Genomic DNA, 23,819 nt, shown 5'->3' with positions numbered 1-23,819 from the left:
GACTATGATGGTGTATATATGGAGAAGCTTGACTCACCAATGACATCATCGTCCCCCTCCTCCTCACAGATGACCATGCGCTCATCGTCGCTGGTCATATCTTCGCTCACTCCCCTCTGGACCTGAGAGAGCGCAGCGCGGGCCGAAAACTGGCCCCCGTCCCCACACATCTGACAGACACACATATAGAGAATGTCGGTTACGAGGTTTCCTCGGCGACATGATCGCTTTAGGCGATTTGCAGTGATGCAAAGGATGCTGTTGAAGCCCATCGAAGTTCTCAAACCAGCCCTTCTACAACACCAACAATCACGCTACGCTCACAATCACCAAAATCACATTTTCCCACTGCTGCCACGCGATTGGCTGATTAGATTAGATTAGATTATGTGCTATATGTTGTACCTGTGCAAGCTCTGCCAGCACCTGAGGGTTTCCTCTCTCGCTCCTCTCCAGGCTGTGCATTGCGCTCTGGGAAAAAGCCCGGGGTCGGGCGTGGCCCTCGCCGCCTCCACGTTCAGACACGCCAACCACGCCGGGTGCCACCCCTTTGAGCTCGGCCCCCATGGACACAGAGGGAGGCTCTGATTGAGATCCAGAGACAGAGACACTGATTACTAATCCTCAAGGCAACCGTCTACAAAAGGGTTTCCAGACGAGTCTAGGAGTCTACACAGAACCCCTGCCTTTAAAGGTTCCTTGAAGGTTCCTCAAAGCACTTGAAGGTTCCTCCACAGTTTTAAACTGAAGAACCTCCAAACGTTCTGAAGGACCCCTAACCCTTTTCAGAACAACTCTGAAGCAAAGCTTGAAGCACATGTCCTGCTATTTGACCCTGGTACCGTACCTGTGGTCTCGGACATGCTCCTCTCCCTGATGTCCTTTCCCCCGGGCACGTTCCGGCCCTCGCTGCTGGACTTCTTCCTGTCTTTATTACACCACTTCCAGTCCGGGTGGGCCTTGAAGTGAGCCTCCTTCACCTGAGACGGGGGAGAGCAAGACGGGAATCAGACATTTTTGGGCTCTACTGAGGACGGTTCGTGACATGGTTGTATGACATCATTGGATTATTTTGGGTCCACTGTCTTGGTGGTGCTTAGTAACAAAGAGACTCGCAATGCATTTTGGCCATGTTCAGCCCGTGTAGTGAGCCACTAGGGCTCCCCCTACAGGTGGGGAGTGTCATTCATTTTAACTCCACTGCTGTAAAAACAAAGCTGAGAGAACCAGTAGCTTCATCTGAAGGTAGAGAAGCATGAGTAGTCTGATAATATGGGATAAGCAGCGTTACAGAGCAGTTCTGGAGAGAGGGCCTGGTAGTGCAGCTCCACCAAAGTTCCCTAATGCGGTAGCAGCGTTCCGGCCCGGAGTGGGCATGACGGATGCAGTGTGGAGTGGAGCACATTAAAAGATCATACGTGAGTGGATTAGCCTACCTGGAATGCAAGGTCATGGTATTTCTGCTTCTCTTTGGGTCCCAGAGCGTACCACCACTCTCCCAGAATCTTGCTAACGGTCCGGTTGTCCTGATTGGGGTGCCTCTGGTGAACGAGGGCGCGGTGGCGCTTGCTGAAGATCATGAACGCGTTCATTGGCCTCCGGATATGATCCTTCTCCCTCTAGACAATCAGGAGCAAAGGGACACATGTGAGATAAATAAAGAGCATTCAGCCTGAGCACTGCAGTGTCAGAAACCACACAACCACGTCTTTTACAGAGCCTTTACTAAACACCTCCTCAAACACGGTTTGATGAGCGTGCATGATGCTAATTGGTGGCTATAGGCTTTCGTTACTTGTGGCTACATTAGCCGCGTAGCTCCAGTGCTCTAATCTGAAGCACAGACAGACTACAGGTGGGATGGGAGGAACACGGTGTCATGCTTGTGTGCATTAGTATGTACAGACCTTCCCAGGGCTGTTCTTGTCGTCTTTGGGCAGAGCGCTGAGAGACTGAGACCGCCGTTTCCCAGGGGAAGCTGAGATCGGTGGATCAGGGAGAACCCCTGGCAAAAACCTGGATACACACACATTTACAGAAAAATATTTAGCATTATCCAGTATCTACTGTAGACTATACAATATCTCCTACAAAACATTTAATAGCTACTGTAGATTATTCAGTATTTTTACTATGAATTATTCAGTATCTACTGTAAATTATTTAGTATCTACTGTAAATTATTCAGTATTTACTATTAAATATTTAGTATCTACTGTGAATTATTCAATATCTACTATGAGTTATTTAGTATTTACTATGAATTATTTAGTATGTACTGTGAATTATTCAGTACTTACTTTTAATTATTTAGTATCTACTGTAAATTATTTAGTATGTACTGTGAATTATTCAGTACTTACTATGAATTATTTCATATCTATTGTGAATTATTCAGTATTTACTTTTAATTATTTAGTATCTACTGTAAATTATTTAGTATCTACTATGAATTATTCAGTATCTACTGTAAATTATTAAGTATGTACTGTGAATTACTTAGTATCTATTGTGAATTATTCAGTATCTACTATGAATTATTTAGTATCTACTGTAAATTATTTAGTATCTATTTTGAATTATTCAGTATTTACTATGAATTATTTAGTATTTACTGTGAATTATTCAGTATCTCATACACAATATTTAAGAACTACTGCGAATTATTTAGTATCCATTATAAAAATGTACTATGAATTATTTTATATCTACCACGAATTAAATAAATATTAGAAATTATTCAGTATCTGCTATGAAATATTTAGTAACTACTTGAAATGACTAATCTACTGTGAAGTATTCATTACATACAGTGAATTATTCAGTATCTGCTATAAATTATAAATGAACTACTAATGATTATTTTGTAACTACATTCATTTAGTATCTCCAATTAATTATTACCTTTAGTAGCATAATACTTAGCAGTAGATACTTAACAATATAACCTAGTTATTTATTAGTAGATACTGAAACATTTCTAAAGTATCTATAATGAAATAGGCATTACAACTTATTTGTAACTACTATGCATTATTCAGTATCTACTACAATTTATTCCGTATCAACTGTGAATTATTATTTATTCAGTGAATTATTTAGTAACTACTAAAAATATTTCTCAGTAGCTACTATAATTCAGTATAGAGCCCAAACTATTCAGTAAATACAGCAAATGATGTTTAATGTTGTTGAAAGTAGTGAATCCAAACTTTTGAAGGGTGAATCTGTATTACAGTAGCGTACGTTCACTAACAGGCAGGACACAGACTGACATATCCTGCTCTTGATTCCTATCAGCATGGGTTTGATGAGGAGCTCATTAGGATGTAATGCAATTTCCCTTTAGGAATCAAGAGGAGTGCAATCTGCTGCCTCCACTGACGAGGATTAGCTACGAGTCACAGCACTTCAGTGGCTCCACTCAACACAGTCTGAACAGACTTTGGTGTTTGAAGTTTATAGTACATTTGACCCAACGGTACCTCATTTGCATATCACAACAACAGCTACAATTAGAATGAATTCATTAGGGGCTGAAAAATGAACTGTGATTCAACTGCATTGATATTAGAAGATCATAAATTATTTAAATAATATGCAATAACATGTTTTTTGTTTGTTTGTTTTGGCCTTATTTTGTGGACAAAAAAAAAATAAATATAAAAATGTAAAACAAACAAAACGATAGATTCTACTGTACTGATGTATTTTTTTTTGGTGCGTCTATGTAAATAGCGTAGCTCCTCCACTGCAACATTCAGTGCAGTTTTCATCAGAAGAAACCAGTTGAATCGTTTATTAAAGAATCGTAACTGAACCGAATCATTCTGAGATTTACACCAAGAGATATTCAGAACCAGAAAAGATGTACATAGGGCTGGGCGATATGGTAAAACTACTATATCACGATATTTTAAGACTTTTATTCGCGATACACGATATTCATCACGATACATCACAGTAATCACAGACTAATAACATCAGTAGCGACAGATTCTTATAAACTACTATTCAGATCCTCTTCTGTACTGAATACAGTGATTTATACCCAACATCTGCTGCTCTTCATCTAATGAACCCAGTCTAATTACACTGTTAGTAATGAAACCTGCAGCTGATCAGTAGATGTTTATTAAGCACTAGCAGTCTCTTCCATATACTTAGAAAAGCTTACTGTTATCACAATAGCAACATTTATCACAATAAAAAATATTGTCATATTGCCCAGCTCTAGATGTACGCACTGGTAGATATGTATGAGGTAGATTTAGCATCTACCCACCCGGAGAGAGCACGGCCAATTGTGCTCACTCAGACCCCCGGCTACTGATGGCAAAGCGGCATGGCTCTGGATTCGAACTCACGACCCCCAGGCATTGGACTGCTGATCCACTCTGAACTCCCAATTTTTCTTTGCTTTTATTTGAATAGAAAATTCTATTTTCTATAATATATTCTATAATATCAATACGAAGTGGATCAAAAAAATAATTATTAAACACATGGGTATTGTGTATATTTTACTACTGCATAAATACTGTAGTTCCTCCAGTCGAATGTATGCATCCAGTGCATTTCCCATCAAAATAAACCGCTTATATCATGGTGACTTAATTAGCATAACTGAATTAAAAGAGATTCACACCAATAGATATGCTGAACATGAAATAATAGATATGCACTTTTCAACTCATCAGCGTTGGAGGTGAAAATGCTGAGCTGTGGACAGACTCACGACATTAATAATGCAGCAGGACTCTGATGAGTCAGTTCTGAAGTCCGAATGCTGGGATGATCCAGGCTTATTTAGTAAACAGTGGTTCAATTCCAACATTTTAGGCCTGAATCTTTTACCCATGAAGCAAGAGACAAGCGAGAAGAGCTCACAGCTTAAAATACACACTGGTTCCAATCTCAAATCGTCTGGCAATCTGGGTCAGACCTGAAGCTGTCAGCTCCGAGCTTCACACAGCTACTGAAGCTAACGCTGAGGTTATATTACTTCCCCACAATTCACTTCTGTCGTCAAGCCCACTGTTGTGAGGTTCAGTCCTTATGTGGAGATAGCACTATAGGGTTCCATGAAGAACCAACAGTGGCAGCTTGCCGAGCCCGGGTATCGAACCCACAACCAGTGTGAGTGAGAAGATCCTTCACATCCCAACAAGATTCTGTGAACTACAAACATGCTTTATGAAACCAAAAGTGGTTCTTCTATGGCATTGCTCAAAGAACCCTTTAAGGAACCCTCATTTTTAAGAGCGTAGGGTACATGGACAAGGTTTCTGTGCATAGGCCCTACACAAGAACCTTGAGGGACTCCACAACATAGACAATGAAGACATGCAAGTTTGAAGAACCTTTACTTGATGTAAAGGTTCTTTAAGCTCATACATATCCACTAAAGACGTTCTCCCTTATGAAACCAAATGTGGTTCTTCTATGGCATCGCCGGGGAAACCATCTGAAGCATCTTTATAACGACATTACTGTCATAATTCACATCATCTGCATAGGCCCTACAATAGAACCTTGAGGGATCCCAAACATAGATGGTAGAAGCTTGATTTCTAATGGCAATGTGCAAGTTTGAAGAACCTTTAAAAGGTCTGAAGAACATTTACTTGATGTAAAGTTGTTTAAAGCTCAAACATATCCACTACAAACATTCTCCCTTATGAAACCAAAAGTGGTTCTTCTACGGCATCACCCGAGGAACCATGTGAAGCACTTTCATTTTGAGGAGCTGCAAAAGCTCCATTTATAGAACTTGGATGAAAAAAACACACTCTTCTATGGTATAGCACAAAGGACCATTTAAAGAACCTTCATTTTTTAAGAGCGTAGGGTAAGTAGATACGTTTTCTGTGCATAGGCCCACCCTCATAATGACATTACTGTCATAATTCACATCATCTGCATATGTCCTACAATAGAACCTTGAGGGATCCCACAACATAGATGAAGAAGCTTGTTTTCTAAAGGCAAACCTTTAAAAAAAGTTGTTTTTTTTTTAAAGCTCATACATATCCACTACAAACATTCTCCCTTATGAAACCAAAAGTGGTTCTTCTATGGCATCACCCGAGGAACCATGTGAAGCATCTTAATTTTGAAGCGTGTAGCTGAGCGATGGCTGTTTGCTGTAGCTGCAAAGGCTCCGTTTCTACAGCTTTGATAAAAATACACTGTAATATTTGAAACCCTACATAATATCACTTCAATATGGAGTGTAATTTGAAAATAGCACTACAGTATTCCAGAGTGTGCGCTTGGAAGGACTGGTGGGGGACAGTGTGTGTTTGTGTCTGAGTCAGAGACATCGTGTTTCTCGCAGTGTTAAATCACTCTCAGATGTCTAGCGCACAGCGCCGGTGCCTCAAATGTTCTGTCCTGATCAGCGGGTTCAGCTCCATTCTGCTGAAACTCCTTCAGAACAACCCATACGACCCAAACTGCTGTGAGAGGATCGGAAGCAGACGTCTGGGAGAGTTTACAGCTTTCCAAAAGCTGCAGAAGCTCGCAGAAGGTTACTGCACCCAGTGCTTACGAATACACTGCCTGAGGCCCGGGACAGTGCTCTACCACAGCTTGTAGAAAAGAGGTTTCAAGAAAACACTTTCAGATTGGTAAAACATGGTGGTGGAAGCTTCACTGGTGGGTTTGGATAGTGGCTATATTTGTATTGTAGTCATAGTGACCCCTGGGTACATTCATCACCACTGTAATGAGATCTAAGTTGGTCAGTTTCTCCACAGTAAACCACAGTTTCACACCAAATCCCGACGTCGTTTTCACGCTTCCGGGCCTTTCTCCTGCCTCCGTCGAATCAACCAACTACAACTCCCATAATTCCCCTTAGCACTAATCCAATCTAAACGGTTTTCCCATTCTTCATCCCCAGAGCACTAATGCTTTTCACCTGTGTCTAGTTTAAACCAGCATATATAAACCTGCCCGAGCTCACTTCGGGAAGTACTGCCGAATACTCTTCTCACAGACTGAGCATTTTTCTGGTTTGGGCTTCTCCTCGTTGGTTTGTCCTTCTGTTTAGGTTGCTTGGTCGTTTGTTTATTCGGTTTTGACTACTGCTTCCGTTTCTGGTTAATGCCAATAGTTTTGCCCGGGTCTACTCTGGTTGCCCTGGTGCCTTGACCTGTTAACCATCACATCAGTTCCTTGTTATTAAACCTATTCCTACATGTGACATCCGTGAGCGTCTGGCCTGTTGAGTCTAGCGTTGCAGTTGTTTGCATCTCAGCCACTGAATTATGCAGTAATGTGGAATGTGGACGGCTTGTAAAGGGGTGCGTTACCATGTAATAGCAAATACAATGCACTTGTACTCCATAGTTTGTTTTCATATGAAATATGAAAATATACATTTTTAACCAGCTTTCACAGGCATGGCGAGAATTTAGTGGTCTTTTAATGGCAACCCCAAGAAAAACCCACAACCAAACGCTGATTAACAAACGCAGACCTCTCATTTTGACCATGCTTTGACTGTAACTGCAGTGATCTTAGCATGGAGGCATTAGGTACATCACATGTAACGATGATCTTGATTTACCACTCCAGCAAGTGAGCACCTTCTGTACAAATGAGCTCATTTAAGCAAATCCTTGCCAAGCGAGAGACTCCAAAGTAACTTAATGTTCTATTTTAGATGTGAAATTTGCATATGTCTACTCATCAGCGGGAGAAAGGCTGTTAGTTGAGCACATTCAGACGACAGCTCATTAATGTAAATGGCCTTGAGCCTGCTCCCGTCACTCATCCACACAGACACCAGAGAGAGTGGAACGCATTCAGTTTCTGTCTTCGAGTCACTGGTAAGTAGTTATGACTGCTGAGACGCTAGAAAGGCTTCGGAAAAGTTCTCAGGACTGACCTCAGTTCAAAACCACTGAACGTGTCAACTTGCCGCAGCAGAAAACCAAACTTAAGCCGGAGAGGTTTTCAAAGGAACGTCCAAACAAGAGAAAAAGGGCTGCAGAATTTCATGAAAAGAACACCTAGCCAACTGTTAAGCATGGGACTAGTGTGGCAGCCAGTGGTGCAGCATAGGAGTGGGCTTGTGTTGCAGCCAGTGGCACAGCATGGGAGTGGGCTTGTGTTGCAGCCAGTGGCACAGCATAGGAGTGGGCTTGTGTTGCAGCCAGTGGCACAGCATAGGAGTGGGCTTGTGTTGCAGCCAGTGGCACAGCATGGGAGTGGGCTTGTGTTGCAGCCAGTGGCACAGCATGGGAGTGGGCTTGTGTTGCAGCCAGTGGCACAGCATAGGAGTGGGCTTGTGCTGCAGCCAGTGGCACAGCATGGGAGTGGGCTTGTGCTGCAGCCAGTGGCACAGGGAACTGTACATATTCATTACCATCGATAATGACCAGAGCATCCCTGAATGACCACGGCCGATCTAGCTGACTTCCAATAGACAGCAGGTCATAACTTACGGGGCTACATCAGCACTTCTCCGACTTCCTAGACGAGACGCTGGCTCGGTGACATCCAGTAAGTGGGCTATGGTGTAATTAAACCCACAGCGCAGTTAAGTAACGAAGGTGCCAATAAATTCTTGAAGAAAACACGTCAAAGCTAATGGCTGTATTCGTCTGCCCCTTCGTCTGGTACACTGTGTATCCTAGCTTTTTCATCATTACTCCATTTCTAAATGCCAAAGAAATAAACATCGTTAGCCGGCGCTAATCGCAATCAGCGGAATAAGTGCTCATATGAGGCAGACATCTGGCAGCTTGTGCAGAAGTCCCGATATGCCTTCTCAGCAGACGACATGCGAGACTTGCGTATGTCGCGCACAATTATTCAAATAACACCCAAACCAGTCAGATGGTTTAGGCGAAAAACCTTTACATTACCATTTAGAAACCTCGACGTCTGAGCTAAGGAGGTGAGTCAGGCTGGATGTCTCACAGTGTTTGTTCATTTTTTGCCAATTTACATAAAGTCAATATAATGAAATTAATCCATTTACATTATACAGTCTTTAGACCTCAATATCATCTATTTTATCATCTATAATCTATATATTAGGCTTACAATTGAGTGAGTTCACTTTTAGGGTATATGTTTCTAGGAATGTATTATTTTGTGTTTGTTTTTTTTAAGTGTAATTATTAATTAATTAAACATTTTACTACAAAATTCATTCATGTTGTTTTAAATGTGTTCAATCAATATATAACACATATATAAATGTATAATATATAAACAAACAATATAGCAAAAGTATTTCAACAATATATAACACACTACTATTGTCTTGTAAAAGCTTTGTATCCCACATTTCTTTCTTTTTTTCTTTTTTTATACAGTGCATCAGAATTTCATGATGAATGGGCCAATAGAAATGTTCCAAAATCATTTTAGATTGACTTTCAGCGAAAATTACTGTATTGTATGTTTTGGGTTTTTTTATTTGCAGTAGTTAGCTGTAAAATTGCCATTTTGGATATGTGAGGTTCTTGCGTGACTAGTTTTATGTGTAGGTTAAGTGACAGCATAAATCTTAAATAAACATCTTTAAGTTTTAAAGCACAATTTCTATTTCCTGACAGAAACAATTAACAACAAATAAAAAAAAAAAAGAAACAAAAATACCTTATGACAAACAGATGGTCCGACAGTTCCAGCTGTGCATAACTCTAAAATGGTAATTATGATGGTCTTTCTTTGTGTAAATTGGGATTACTTTTAATTATAATCAAATTAAACAGGTGACCAATGACCAAGACTGCCATATTATTTTATTATTAATAATAATTATTATTAAATAGAAAACATTTGTCCATGTCCTATAAAGTTACCTTATATGTCTTCTCTGGCAACTATACACCTATTATTATGGGTGCACAACAATGCCGGTATCGACAGGGAACTGCTTAAAAATGTTGATGGCTGAAATTTCAAGCTTTGATATTTAAGGATGTATTTATTGAACTCCAAAAGAGCAGAATATGAATAAGTGATAAAGACCTGCTGCACTAAAACAGCTGCATTTCACTCATTTTACTTCACCTGTACAGAAAGCACAGCTACGCTGTTAGACATTTTGATTTAGTCACAATTTTTGCATTTTATAAATAAATAAACATTTCATTGAATTGATTTAATTGAATTCATTGTGAAAAGTGTAAATGTAAATTGTAAACCGTTTTATTAACGTTGTATTAAATGGTTATAAATATTTAACACGACTGCACCTGATCAGACCTGGTTACCTCGACACACTGTAAACCAAGCATACACCAAACATTTGTAATTATTGTTTTTACTGTATATGAAGCTACCGTTGAACCAGAGAATTAGCCTTTCGGTGTTTTGCCGTACTACACAGCCCATTATATAATACTAAGACAAGGCTGAATTGGACTGACCTGAATTAAAGACTACTGTCGGATCCCTATATTAAACAACGCTCAGCAAACCACAGCACTGTACTAGCCATCAGCCGCTCTCTCCCACAGCCGGACTACTCACGGATCATCCACGTCACTCTCCGTCTCGCTGTCGGGTCTTTCTCTCTCCGGCTCCCTCTCCCTCTCTGGGGGAAGGTCGTCGATGGCGGGCCGGGAGGGGGGGTTCGGCGCGCCCTCCGCCGTCTCCTTCAGCACTGACCCGCCCAGCGACTCTGGGGAGGAGAACATGGACTGTTCTTGCCAAGCTGACACTTTTGGAACACCCACCCTGCCCAAACACTGCAACCGAACTTAAAGATAATTTGGGAATTCGGGAACACGGGACCGATCGGATCACATCAGGACGTGCTGTACAGTCGTGCTGCCTGAAATTTCGGAATTACCTTTCTTCAGAGTGCCAGCCTGCGAATGATTGACAGGCTGCTGGCCTTCGCCAGGCTGCGCCGATGGATCTGATTGGGTGGGCGCCAGGAAAGGGACCAATGAATGCCAAGGAAACACTGGAACCGATCTGGGCTCCACATTAGTCCACACTATGGAGGGGGAAAACAAGAGATAGCCTCGGTTAACAGTTGACACACGAACCAAGATTGGACTAAATGACTAAATAAACAGGTGCTGAAATGATCTCGGAACGCTGCAGTTACACCACATAGGAAATAACCTATGTTTCTAGGCCACGGTATCCTCAACCACAACCACCTGACTGTGGCTATAGGGGCACAAATGTCAAATACAAGGGACATCTGAGAAGGTTAAGACACTTTATAACACCTGTGACCGCTCATTTGCACATCATTCTGCAATCAGATACATTCAAGCTCATTTAACAAAGAAAATCTCTTGAAAAATCTGTTCTTTTTCTAATTACCCGTTCCACCTTAAATGCTGCAGCAGTTCCAACCTGCTGCCTCAGGCGCCAGAATGGAGGTGCTGCGCTGTTTAAGGTGGAACGGACAGTTACAATACGAAGCGTTACAGCATCATTATTTTTTCACATTTGACAGATTTAAGGTGGGCAATTGAAGATAACTGACCAAACATGCTTAATCCTTGGCGAAGATATTGCGGGGTTTCCGAGGAAAACATGATTAACGACGAATCTTTTTGTTGTTGCTGTTATAAAAACTTCATTAACGTGTAATAACAACGTCCTTCACCGTGGACCTTTCTTTAACCCTTTAAAAAGTCCATTTGGTGTCAAATAAAAGAAAATAATAAGAATAATAAGAACACGAATCCGTTCTGGCTAGAAATGCAGCATCTTCACGGTCGTCGTCCTTGGCAGGTGATGATGGTCAGTCAGTCCACGGGTCAAAGCAAGCGCTCATAATCGATGGCAATCGATGATTTGTGGCGACTCCGGTGCCCAAATCGGTCAAAAGGCCCCTTATTCACACGATGGAGGAGTTAGAAATCTTTGGGTGCTCAGCTTTTCCGTTCAACACACATTTCTTAACGGCTCAGACCAGGAGCCATTACACCCAGCCTCGAAACGCGCAAGAAAGCTGCTCGGTTTCCCTTGTAAAAACAACACGGTGGCCAAAACACAGCTCAAAAAACATCCCTGTCGCTGTTTAACGCTCACTTTTAACTTTAGTTGTGGAAGATATGCTTTATATTTGGTCCAAAAATGCCCCCCTGTGCCGCTTTCGCCCGTTTGTTTACATTGACTGACCGGAGCGGCGGTTAAAGGGTTAGCTACAGCCAGATAACAACTAGGCCTCCGAGTCCCCGGGCTAGCGTAGTAACCTGACCTAACCTCAAACTAACCTCTCACGCCGTGCTTAGAGCGTATTTACAGCACAAAATAGACGCTTTCCGCGCTGAACGTGTTAAAAAGCATCTAAATGGGTTCAAATAAGCCCCAAACACGCGTTTAACGGGGTCTTCCAAGCGGGATAGCACGCCAGCTAGGCTAGCTAGCTAATTAGATCAACAAATGACGGGGCTCCTAACGGCTGTTTGGGTGTGCGTGGCTATCACCGCTCCAATCCACCATAACACCAGGATTTGTGAATCTACAAACTGTAAAACACTACAAAATAAAAGGCTTAAAACTGAGTGAAGTGAAAGAAAGACGTGTGGGTCGGTTGCATATTCACATGGCCTGTGATGGAGGGGGGAAGCGGCGCTAACGCCAGCAGCGCTGGGCTGGATTTTATGGCTACAGGCGCTGTATAATTCATCAGATTCCTCCTTTCGTGGCACAAGAGCACAAGAGAGACCAAAATATATATAATAGGGGTTTATTCAAATTTCAGTAAGGCTGCATGGCCCTGGTCTCTCAGCGGCGGCGACAACAACAGCAGCGGCAGCGGCAGCGGCGGCAGTGGCAGCAGCGCCGGAGCTCCACATGAGTCCGTCCCCCCGGGAACGCCCCGGTACCCTCGCCGCCGAAAAGCACCGGCGAGCGGGAGCCAGCGCTCATCTCAGGGCTGCTTATAATGTCAAATAACGGAGTGAGGACCAGTAAACCCCCCTTTCCCCCCACCCCTCAGCTCTGGCTCGCTTGTTTAGCTTCGGCTGCACACAATAACAATCTGTTCAGCCTCTGTTAGGAAGCATCCACACGACACCCACCCAGGCAAGCGATCGGGGCGGTATTAGACGGCCATACGGCTACACAGCGATCAGTGCGCGGCTTCCCATGTTTAAATGCCCCCCTCTCTCTCTCCCTCTCCCTCTCTCGCTCACACCCAGTCTGACTCTACCACATCCAAAAAGGCTGAGCCCCCCCTGGAGCTCGTCACGAACGCCACTAATGCAACTTATTTCAGCAAAAATACACAAACAACAGCAATGTCCAACCTCGGGACCACCGGGGACAGCGCCCGAATAACAAACAAACAAATAAACAAACAAACAACAACAAATAAATAATAACAACAAAAACAACGATGATGCTCCGGGGGGAGGGGAGGGGGGGGGGTACCGATGCTTGAGCCTAAAAAAAAAAAATGATGGATCTGAAGTCCGTTTCGCTGTCCTCTCGTACACCCCACACACACGAGCACGCGCACGCACGCGCACGCGCGCACACACACACACACACACACACTCTCCGCTCGTAAGGCTTCAGCCGCAGCAACAGCAGCGGCGGCAGCGGCAGCAGGGCGCTCCGTAGGCGGCCGTAGTAGAAAGAAGCCGTCGGTTCTTGGATATCAGTCCCTCGCCCAGCCTCCGCTCGTTCCCCCCTCGGTTTCCTCCTCGCTCCCTCTTCGCTAAGCCCTCTCTCTCTATCTCTCTCTCTCTCTCTCTCTCTCTCTCTCTCTCTCTCTCCCTCTCTCTCCCCTCTTCCTCCTCTTCCTCCTCTTGTTGTATTTAGCAGGCTGCCCCCTTTCGTTCTAACGGCGCCTCAGCCCCGCCCCCGTTCTACTCGCCGAGCGCCGCGATTGGCCCGTGCCGCGACCGCGTCACAGCGCGGCCTCCGACGCCGATTGGCTGCACGCAGCACTGGAATGTCAGTCATATGCAAATCCGCCTCGCTCCGAAACGTAATGAGGAAAGTAAGACGGGTCTGGGGCGGGACTTCTCATTGGCTCCCGCGACATTGGAGCCCACCGTGACGTCGCGTCGTGCGATTGGCTGGGAGCGCACAACCTGACCAGGGGACAAATAAATGAGTAGCTGGTTTTTAACAGGACGGATACCGCCTTAATGGGTATAGATCCCTTTAGATCTTCTTAGATACTCTGTTAAATCCGTAAGTTTTAGACTAAGTGACTTAGACTTAGACTTAGTGCTGTCCTGTAGCTTAAGCTCGGTCTTTCAGGAACATCAGTTCACCATAGAAAAAGAGCTTTACCCTGTAATGCCTTGGCTATAGTATATATGATGAATTATATATGGCTATAGTATATATGATGAATTATATATGGCTATATTATATATGATTAATTATATATGGCTATAGTATATAAGATGAATTATATATGGCTATAGTATATATGATTAATTATATATGGCTATAGTATATATGATGAATTATATATGGCTATATTATATATGATTAATTATATATGGCTATAGTATATAAGATGAATTATATATGGCTATATTATATATGATTAATTATATATGGCTATAGTATATATGATGAATTATATATGGCTATAGTATATATGATGAATTATATATGCTATAGTATATATGATGAATTATATATGACTATATTATATATGGCTATATTATATATGATGAATTATATATGGCTATAGTATATATGATGAATTATATATGACTATATTATATATGGCTATATTATATATGATGAATTATATATGGCTATATTATATAAGATTACAATTTTACTAGTAAAAAGTCCAATTAGAGATATCTACATTTGTTATGAAAAAAATGAATACAAAATTGTTATTCATAATAAATTATACAAAATACTAATATAATCCATAATAATTTGTAATTCCAGATATATACACTGTTATTCTGACTAATAAAAATAGTTTTTATATCAATAAAATGCGATATCAACAATTCAGATCGGACTAGCAAGAATATTATTATTGGTATTCTTTATTATTGATATGATTGATATTGAAAATAACATCTAACGTTATTAAAACGTAGTTATTATTATATACGGAATTTTAGAGCATTTCTTTTAGTCCATTCAGCATCATCAAGTGTTTACAAGATGTGAAATGCTGGTGGTGTGTTGAAAGAAAAAAAAATAAAAAAAATAAATAAATTGGGGGCATTTTTTAACATATATAAATTTTGACCCCGGGCCAACCCGACGTAGCTGGGCCTAGGGGCAGTTTAGCCCAGCCAGTTCACCCACATGTGTTTTTGAGGGGGTCTCTATAAGTGAATCTCTGCTGGGATTGACTTATTGGCAAGTTGTATTCAACTCTGATTGGCTGCCATATGATGACATCATCAACAACAACAAAAAAAAACATCAAATGTGTAAAAAATGACTCAATGAATGGCCTATGAACACTGTGATGGCCGAGCTGTATGACTCACAACATGCGATGGCATATAGTGAGTTTGTGAACGAGTCGGTGGCCTGAAAGAGTAATGAGGAATTAAACCAATAAAAGCTGAATTTATTTTAGTGGTTAAGACGTAAACAAAGTCATTCAGAGCGGGTTTGGTGTGAAAGGCTCCGTCTCAGAGAGATTTTACAGTGGTGGTGAATGGAAGCAGACGTCTGAAGAGTCTAACGCCTCGACAAGTTAACAGACAGTTATGACACCTAATGTTTATGAAGACACTGCCTGATGTCTGCGACACTGTTTTAGCTCATGGCAGACGGGTAAAAAAGTCCCTGAAGAAAACATGTGCATACTTATAATCTCAGAGAACACATGGTGGTGGTGGTGGTGCTGGTGGTGCTGGTAGGTTCACTGGGGGTTCTGGATAGTAAATAATTTGGCTAGGTTTGTGTCGTACACCTGTGGTAATGCCTGGCTTCATTCACTGCCACTGTAAAAAGAAAACTGAAGAAATCTGAGAAAACTGATCAGTCTACAATCAACCATTTCACACCAAACCTCGCTGTGAATGAGTTCGTTCATAGTGACTGAATTACGCTTCTTTCAGAGACAAGAAACCAGTTTCCCCATTTGAACTGGAAGAGAGGGCGTTCAGATAGGATGGTGAGTAGATGGGTAGTAAGATAGGTAGACAGATAGACAGACAGATAGATAAATAGATTGATAGACAGGTAGATAGATAGACAGACAGACAGACATATATGTAGATAGATAAACAGACATACAGACATATAGATAGACAGACAGACAGACAGGTAGATAGACAGATAGACAGACAGACATATAGATAGATAGACAGACAGACAGACGGACATATGGATATATCGGTAGATAGACAGATAGGTAGATATATAGATAAATAGATAGATAGATAGACAGACAGACAGACGGACATATGGATATATCGGTAGATAGACAGATAGGTAGATATATAGATAAATAGATAGATAGATAGGCAGACAGACAAAGAGACAGATAGATAGACAGATAGATATATAGACAGATAGATAAACAGACAGACATATAGATAGACAGATGGATAGCTAGACAGACAGATAGATGGATAGACAGACAGACAGACAGATGGATAGATAGACAGACATATAGATAGACATATAGATAGACAGACAGACAGGTAGATAGACAGATGGATAGCTAGACAGACAGATAGATAGATAGACAGACAGACAGATGGGTAGACAGATGGATAGCTAGACAGACAGACAGATAGATAGATAGATAGATAGATAGATAGATAGACAGACAGACAGACAGACAGACAGACAGACAGATAGATAGATAGATAGATAGATAGATAGATAGATAGATAGATAGATAGATAGATAGATAGACAGACAGACAGACAGACAGATAGATAGATAGATAGATAGACAGATAGATAGATAGATAAACAGACAGACAGACTGTAATAATTTCAGATGGTAGCAGTTACAGACGGTGCACTGCTGCCTCACCAACCATATGATTCATCTGGAACCCGAGTGACTCACCAACAAACATCTGTGTAAGACATATAAGAAGTGGAAGTGCTTTACGGGAACCTGATCTTTACACATCCACTTCCTCTCCTGCCCCCCAGTGCCCACACCATACACTCTAGTGTACGCCACACTGACGTTCCCACGCCGACCTCCTCCGTACACATGACCAAGCTCATCATTACTATTACTCCACCAACCAAACGGCCCTCTGAGTTCACCAGCAGACTGAACAGACCGTACACAGCGCTCCAGTCCCTCACCGCAGTCAGCAGTATCTGCCATATCTGCCACCATCGCCAAGCGAGAGAGTGTCTGTCAGTGAACAGGAAAAGGAACGCTGTGATCTGTGAAACTGCACCGTTAACCCCTTCAACCACTCCTTATTCTGATTTTGATCTCTCTTTTGATCTTATTATTCAGCAGTTACTAAGAATTAGGGCTATCACGCCACACAGACGTCACGGCTCGGTTCAGACCTCAGGGTTCATAAACAATCAAACTCAAAAAAATTAATTTTCTTTACTATTTCTTTAGAACTGACCGCATAGTGCCGATCATATACTCTCTGTGTGACTGCAAGGAACTACTATGTATCCACTATGAATTATTCAGAATCCACTATGAATTATTCAGAATACACTATGAATTATTCAGAATCCATTATGAATTATTCAGTATCTGTTATGAATGATTCAGAATCCATTATGAATTATTCAGTATCTGTTATGAATTATTCAGAATCCATTATGAATTATTCAGTATCTGTTATGAATTATTCAGAATCCATTATGAATTATTCAGAATCCACTATGAATTATTCAGTATCTGTTATGAATTATTCAGTATCCATTATGAATCGTTCAGTATCCGCTATGAATTGTTCAGTATCCACTATGAATGATCTAGTATCCACTATGAATTATTCAGTATCTGTTACAAATTATTCAGAATCCACTATGAATTATTCAGTATCCACTATGAATTATTCAGTATCCATTATGAATCATTCAGTATCCACTATGAATTATTCAGTATCCATTATGAATTATTCAGTATCTGTTATGAATTATTCAGTATCCATTATGAATTATTCAGTATCTACTATAAATGATTCAGTATCCACTATAAATGATTCAGTATCTGTTATGAATTATTCAGAATCCATTATGAATTATTCAAAATCGATTATGAATTGTTCAGTATCCACTATTGGATTATTCAGAATCCACTATGAATTATTCAGTATCCATTATGAATTATTCAGTATCTGTTACAAATTACTCAGAATCCACTATGAATTATTCAGTATCCACTATGAATTATTCAGTATCCATTATGAATCATTCAGTATCCACTATGAATGAGTCAGTATCCATTATGAATTATTCAGTATCCGCTATGAATTGTTCAGTATCCATTATGAAATATTCAGTATCTGTTACGAATTATTCAGAATCCACTATGAATTATTCAGTATCCACTATGAATTATTCAGTATCCATTATGAATCATTCAGTATCCGCTATGAATTGTTCAGTATCCACTATGAATGAGTCAGTATCCATTATGAATTATTCAGTATCCATTATGTATTATTCAATATCCATTATGAATTATTCAATATCCATTATGAATTATTCAATATCTATTATGAATTATTCAGTATCTACTATGAATTGTTCAGTATCCATAATGAATGATTTAATATCTACTCTAAATGATTGCATATCATCTACAGAATATTCAGTTTCCACTATGAATTTTACAGTATCCATTATGAATTAACACGTATCTACCACAGATTATTCAGTAACTAATATGAATTACTGAGCACCTATGATTAATTATTTTGTAATTACTACACATACGAGTAACTACTATTGATCATTTAGCATTCTTATTATTAATATTATTATTATTATTATTCAGAATTATTTTAAAGATCACATCATAATTTATATATTATATGTAATATATATATATATATATATATATATATATCAAAATCAAAAAGTGTATCAAATCGAGACGCCACAGTATTGCATCGAATCAAAATGATGTCTTTTGTGAATCACAATCACACACACACACACACACACACACACACACACAGCAGCTAATAGCACTGTCTGGATTAGCAGGGCTAAAGTGCACCGAGGCAGACAGAGGCAGACAGAGGCAGACAGAGGGTCTATACTGAGGCACTGGCTGCTGAAGCATTCGCTAGGCTGACTGAGGCCAAGCTAATAATGATGTCAGTGGGCTCAGGTTACTGGCCTAAAGCTCCACTATCAGCACACACAGCATCCAGACTGCATGACCAGAGCATGTTCACTGTGTGTGTGTGTGTGTGTGTGTGTGTTGAAAATGTGCGCGAGTTATTTGTAGAGGGCAACGGGGCACTGGCCTCGTGCCCAGTACCACCCTGTGCCATCACAGTCGCACTACGGGGATACGGGGTGGAGTGTGTGTTTGTGAGTGCGTGCATGAGTGTGTGTGTGTGTGTGTGTGTGTACACACACTGCCAGGACGATGACGACATTTTCCATACTCATTAGTCACCGAAAACAGGCGCATGTTTGCGTTGGGCCTAAAGCTTACTCGGACGGTACACGCGCGCATGCACGCACACGGGCGCGCGCGGAGAGATCAGATAATACGCGCAGCTAGAGGCAGCTGGAAAAGCTCGAGAGAAAGAGAGCTCGAGAAAAGGGTGGGAAGGGGAAAGAGCGCGAGCCAGGCGAGTAAAAATAGAACAAGAGTCATTCTGTGGAGAGGAGAGGAGCTCGCGCGCGCAGGCGGGACGCGGGGAGGGGCGGGGGTTAGAAAGCAAGTTGTGAAAACAGAGCTCTCTGATTGGACGAGAGGAAAGGGACCCAAAAGAGGCCTGAAAGGCTCCAGAATTCAGGCGACTTGGCGTCAAATGGGACAGAAGATCCCGCAGATCCAGGATCAGTGCCGAGACTGAGGCTAACCGGGGCGGAACCGGGATAAACGGGCCAGGAACGGAAAGGCTCGCTCCGCGCGGTCACACCGGGGGGCGGGGCCAATCCTCTCTCCACCAATGAGCTCGCTCCCAACCCTGGGCTACAGCCAATGAGGTCGGGCTAAGCGCCTCCGGCTCAGACGGACACCGTAGTAAACAAGTGGTTAACCCTTTGACTGCTGGGGGGAGCAGAAAGACAGGGGTCAATTCTTCATTTCCAGACACGCTCAAGCGTCTAATTTGCATAAGATTAAAAAATAAATAAATGAAAGGAGGTTCTCTAAAGGTTCTGCTTGGTTCTACAGAGCCGGATCCGGCCTTTAAGTCCATAGGACCCTCTGGAGCAGATAAATATGAACCTATTGGCACCGTGCTGCCTAATGCCTGGGCCTGAGGGGGGTATAAAGCCCCCCTCAAGCCCACAGATAAGATAAGCAAAGATGAGCAAAGCAGGATCAACTCTTTTTAATATCCTTGATTTCAGAAGAAATAATGAATGAGCAGGTGTCCCAATACTTTTGTCCATATGTATAGTGTATGTACATGTTGCCTTTTGGGTTGGAGCAGAATTCTGTGTGAGACAGTGTGAGACAGGACAAGTCCAGGAAGCACTGAGAAAGAGGTTTTTGAAGGTTTTTAGAAGCAAAGGTTCCTTGAAGGTTCTTCAAGGTTCCTCCACAGCTTCAAACAGAAGAGCCTCCAAAGGTTCCTTGAGGATCTTATACGTGTAAGAGTGGTAGATGAGTTGATCTTCAGCTAAGTAGCTTCACTGTCATGAGGTCAGAGCAGACAGGGTTAAGGGCCTTGCTCAAGGGCCTAACAGTGGCACCTTAGTGGACCTGGGTATCAAGAACCCAGGGCTGCTAGAAATCCACCCAGACCTCAGGTCTCAGTGCTACCCCGTCAGGTTTGTACGCTGGCTCTAGCACGAATCTGGAAGGCAACATTCGGAAGGTCGCCGCCCACCACGTTAAACGTTAAACAAGCAGTAAAAATTGCCCTATTTCATCGTCAACTGAGGCGGCGTTACAGCCGTACTGACTTTTCAACCTCTAGGGGGCGCTCCAATCTGGGCTGGAACAGCTAAACGCTGATTTGTCCGACTTTGCCTGACAAATCGGTTATTTTAACGAAGCAAACAGCATGGTCCCAGGTGAAAGACAGCTGTCCACCAGCTTTCAGTCCAGAATTAGCTTGAAACATCGGCCAAATCTAAAAATAAGAAAATAAAATTATCGGCCAATAGCGATATGACCCCGATATTCCGTCACTTGTCCCTAATTTAAACGATTGATCATGCTCCGTTTTTTGTATCTCAGCAATTATTTGATCTAATTAAACCAGAACCCCTCCTGAACCTTTGAACCCCTTTCGCTGCCATGTTGCCATGGCAACAGCTTAAATCATGATCAGATCATGTGGCTGTCAAATGATCATCACCAGATGTCCCACCTGGATTATCGATTATGCATATATTCTAATGTGTATATACATATATATATATATATATATATGCACATATGTTTATGAATCAGCACATCGCTGTCATGCTAAAACCTTGTATCTCCATTTTTGATGAACGGACCAATAGAAACGCTCCAAAATGACCTGGAATCAAATCTTTTTCACACTGACTTCCATTGAAAGTAAAAAGTAAAAGCATAGATACAAGGTTTTTTTTAACATGACAAGGGCAGCATATCGTCGCTGTCCAGTAAAAAACATGGATCTCCGAAATGGTCACTCTACAGGAGACGGGCAAAAAGGAAGTCAATGGAAATAAGAGTTCATTACAGGTCATCTAGAGCATTTCTATTAGTCCAGAATTATTCACACAGTGGACAGAAGCAGCTACAGGGCTCAAACCCTGGACAATGGACAAGCATGTTTTTTTCGGTGGACAGCAGCGAGATAATATATAAGCATATGAGATCAGAAAGAAAGAGAGAGAGACTGCAAGGAACTGGGCAAAGCATGCTCGCACGCTCGATCCACACCCCTCTGTTATTTCTCTGTTGTTTCGCCTCCAGCTCTCAGAAAGGGTCCGAAGCGAAGAACAGAGGGAATAATAAATGACGCAGGGTGGAAAACGAACCACGGCGCACCAGTTTAAAGGAGCAGTTCAGCCCCACATGCTAACACTGCTAACAAACTGTCGCTGGCAATTAGCGTGATGTCATTTGAATACTCCTAATGGCTCATTTTTAACTGTTAGCAGCATTAGAATATTCCCCACTCTGTTAAATGGGACGAGGACAGGGCGTAATGTGGCGTATAGTCCACATGGGGGCAGCACCGTCACACATAAAAAAAAACAACAACCAAAATTAAAAAAAATAAAAAAATAATAACAGCACAGCCATGCCAGCAAGGACAAGATAAGAACAGGGGAGAGCTGAAGCAGACGTAGCAAAGATGTTAAACATACAAAATCGGTCCGAAACCATGATCATGTGCTTCAAAGTGAGCAGATCCAGGTGATCTTCTGACAGCGTAACTGATGTGACGTGAAATCAAAGGAACATCAAACACAACTGATGAATCGCTGCGGAGTGAAGAAGATGATCGAGTGGTTCGCTTGTTGACGTCTCTTCATGCTCTTGTTGCTGGGAAGCCTTGATGTTACATAAAGAGGGATGGAGCGGAATTCCCAGGAATGCTCTGGGAATAAGGCTTCTGCACTGCAGCATGGAGAGAGCGAGGGGGAGGAAGAGGAGGGGGGGGGTAACTGGGTGAAAAACAAAGATAGAGTAGGCATGGAAGAGACTGAGAGATGAAGGGGTGAGGAATGGGAAGTCTGAAATTCGGAAAAAGTCAGTTATGCTCATCCGGTGCACGAACTGTGGCCGCAATAACGGAAACATTGCTATGTTTATTGTGCACGTGTGCTGCAGACGAGCCTATGGTAGATAGAAGAAGATCAAAGAAGGGTCGTCTGGGTCGGAACGCCTAACAGATCAAAGGCTCAGCAGTGGTGAGTACCTACCAAGGTCGGCCCAAGTAGGGACAAACCAAAGGTGCTGGACGCCCGAAGCCGATCCATTTGCAAGGGTTGCGAAGACATCTCTATCTGGGCCAAGCCGAAAAAAGGGGGCTACTGTTGGTGGAAAGGGGGAGTGTGTCATGTTCCTAGCCATGAACCAGCCAGAGAGCCCAGGCTAACCCCTGTCCTCTGTGGAAAACCTGCGGACACCTGGTCCGATGAGTCTTGACCCGGTACACCCCTTCATGGCGCTGGTATTCCCAGAAGGCAGGAACAGTTTGGGGAACAGTATGAAGAGTTCAGGGTCTTGCCCTGGCCTCCAAATTCCCCATATCTCCATCCGATCGAGCGTCTTGGTGCCACAGACCACAGGGCACCTTCAGAGGTGGAGAGACTCACTGGTAGAGTGAGCTGTTTTGGTGGCACCAACAGTCCACTGATCAGCCATAACATTAGTACCACAGAGGTGTGGGTTTATTAGGCAGCAGGAAAGCATCGGAAAGAATCGGAGCCACTTTGATAAGGGTCAAACTGTGATGTTCTAGACGTCTGGGTCAGAACATCTTTAAAAAATCTGGAGGAGGAAGGCCAGTATTCCCACTTCCCATCCAACGCCTAGGTTATCTAATCAGTCCTTCTCCTAATTAATCAGCTGCTGGTGGACCTGAACAAATCCATACAGTGTCTCACAGAGAAGATCAGCCTAACAGCCAAACCTGGACTCTTCTACCCAACATCTCAATAACTCTACTGACCAACAGCACATTCTGACTACTGACCACTGCCTTTATGTTCATTTGGGTTTATTCTAATGTTATATAGAGTTAATTACAGGTAGACACTCTCACTGACCACTGACTTTGTGTTTGTTTGGGTTTATTCTGT

The 23,819-nt window shown here is 42.2% G+C and overlaps 1 protein-coding gene across 3 annotated transcripts in view; it reads right to left on the bottom strand.

Moving 5' to 3' along the window:
- Positions 1 to 23,819, bottom strand: part of cicb (capicua transcriptional repressor b) — a 59,031-nt gene that overhangs the window by 15,687 nt on the left and 19,525 nt on the right. For all 3 annotated transcript variants that reach the window (XR_011979737.1, XM_072680520.1, XM_072680521.1), the window contains exons 3-9: positions 10,823 to 10,972; positions 10,501 to 10,651; positions 1,908 to 2,016; positions 1,437 to 1,619; positions 848 to 980; positions 406 to 584; positions 38 to 170 (exon numbers count right to left, since the gene is read on the bottom strand). Coding sequence is in view for 2 of the 3 variants with exons in the window: in XM_072680520.1 (XP_072536621.1) it covers positions 38 to 170; positions 406 to 584; positions 848 to 980; positions 1,437 to 1,619; positions 1,908 to 2,016; positions 10,501 to 10,651; positions 10,823 to 10,972 (1,038 nt within the window). In the remaining variant the exon portion in view is untranslated. The remainder of the gene's footprint in view (positions 1 to 37; positions 171 to 405; positions 585 to 847; positions 981 to 1,436; positions 1,620 to 1,907; positions 2,017 to 10,500; positions 10,652 to 10,822; positions 10,973 to 23,819) is intronic.

Source organism: Salminus brasiliensis, chromosome 5 (assembly GCF_030463535.1).
Source record: "Salminus brasiliensis chromosome 5, fSalBra1.hap2, whole genome shotgun sequence".
Taxonomy (NCBI): Eukaryota; Metazoa; Chordata; class Actinopteri; order Characiformes; family Bryconidae; genus Salminus; species Salminus brasiliensis.
This window is presented reverse-complemented; position numbering and strand designations above follow the sequence as displayed.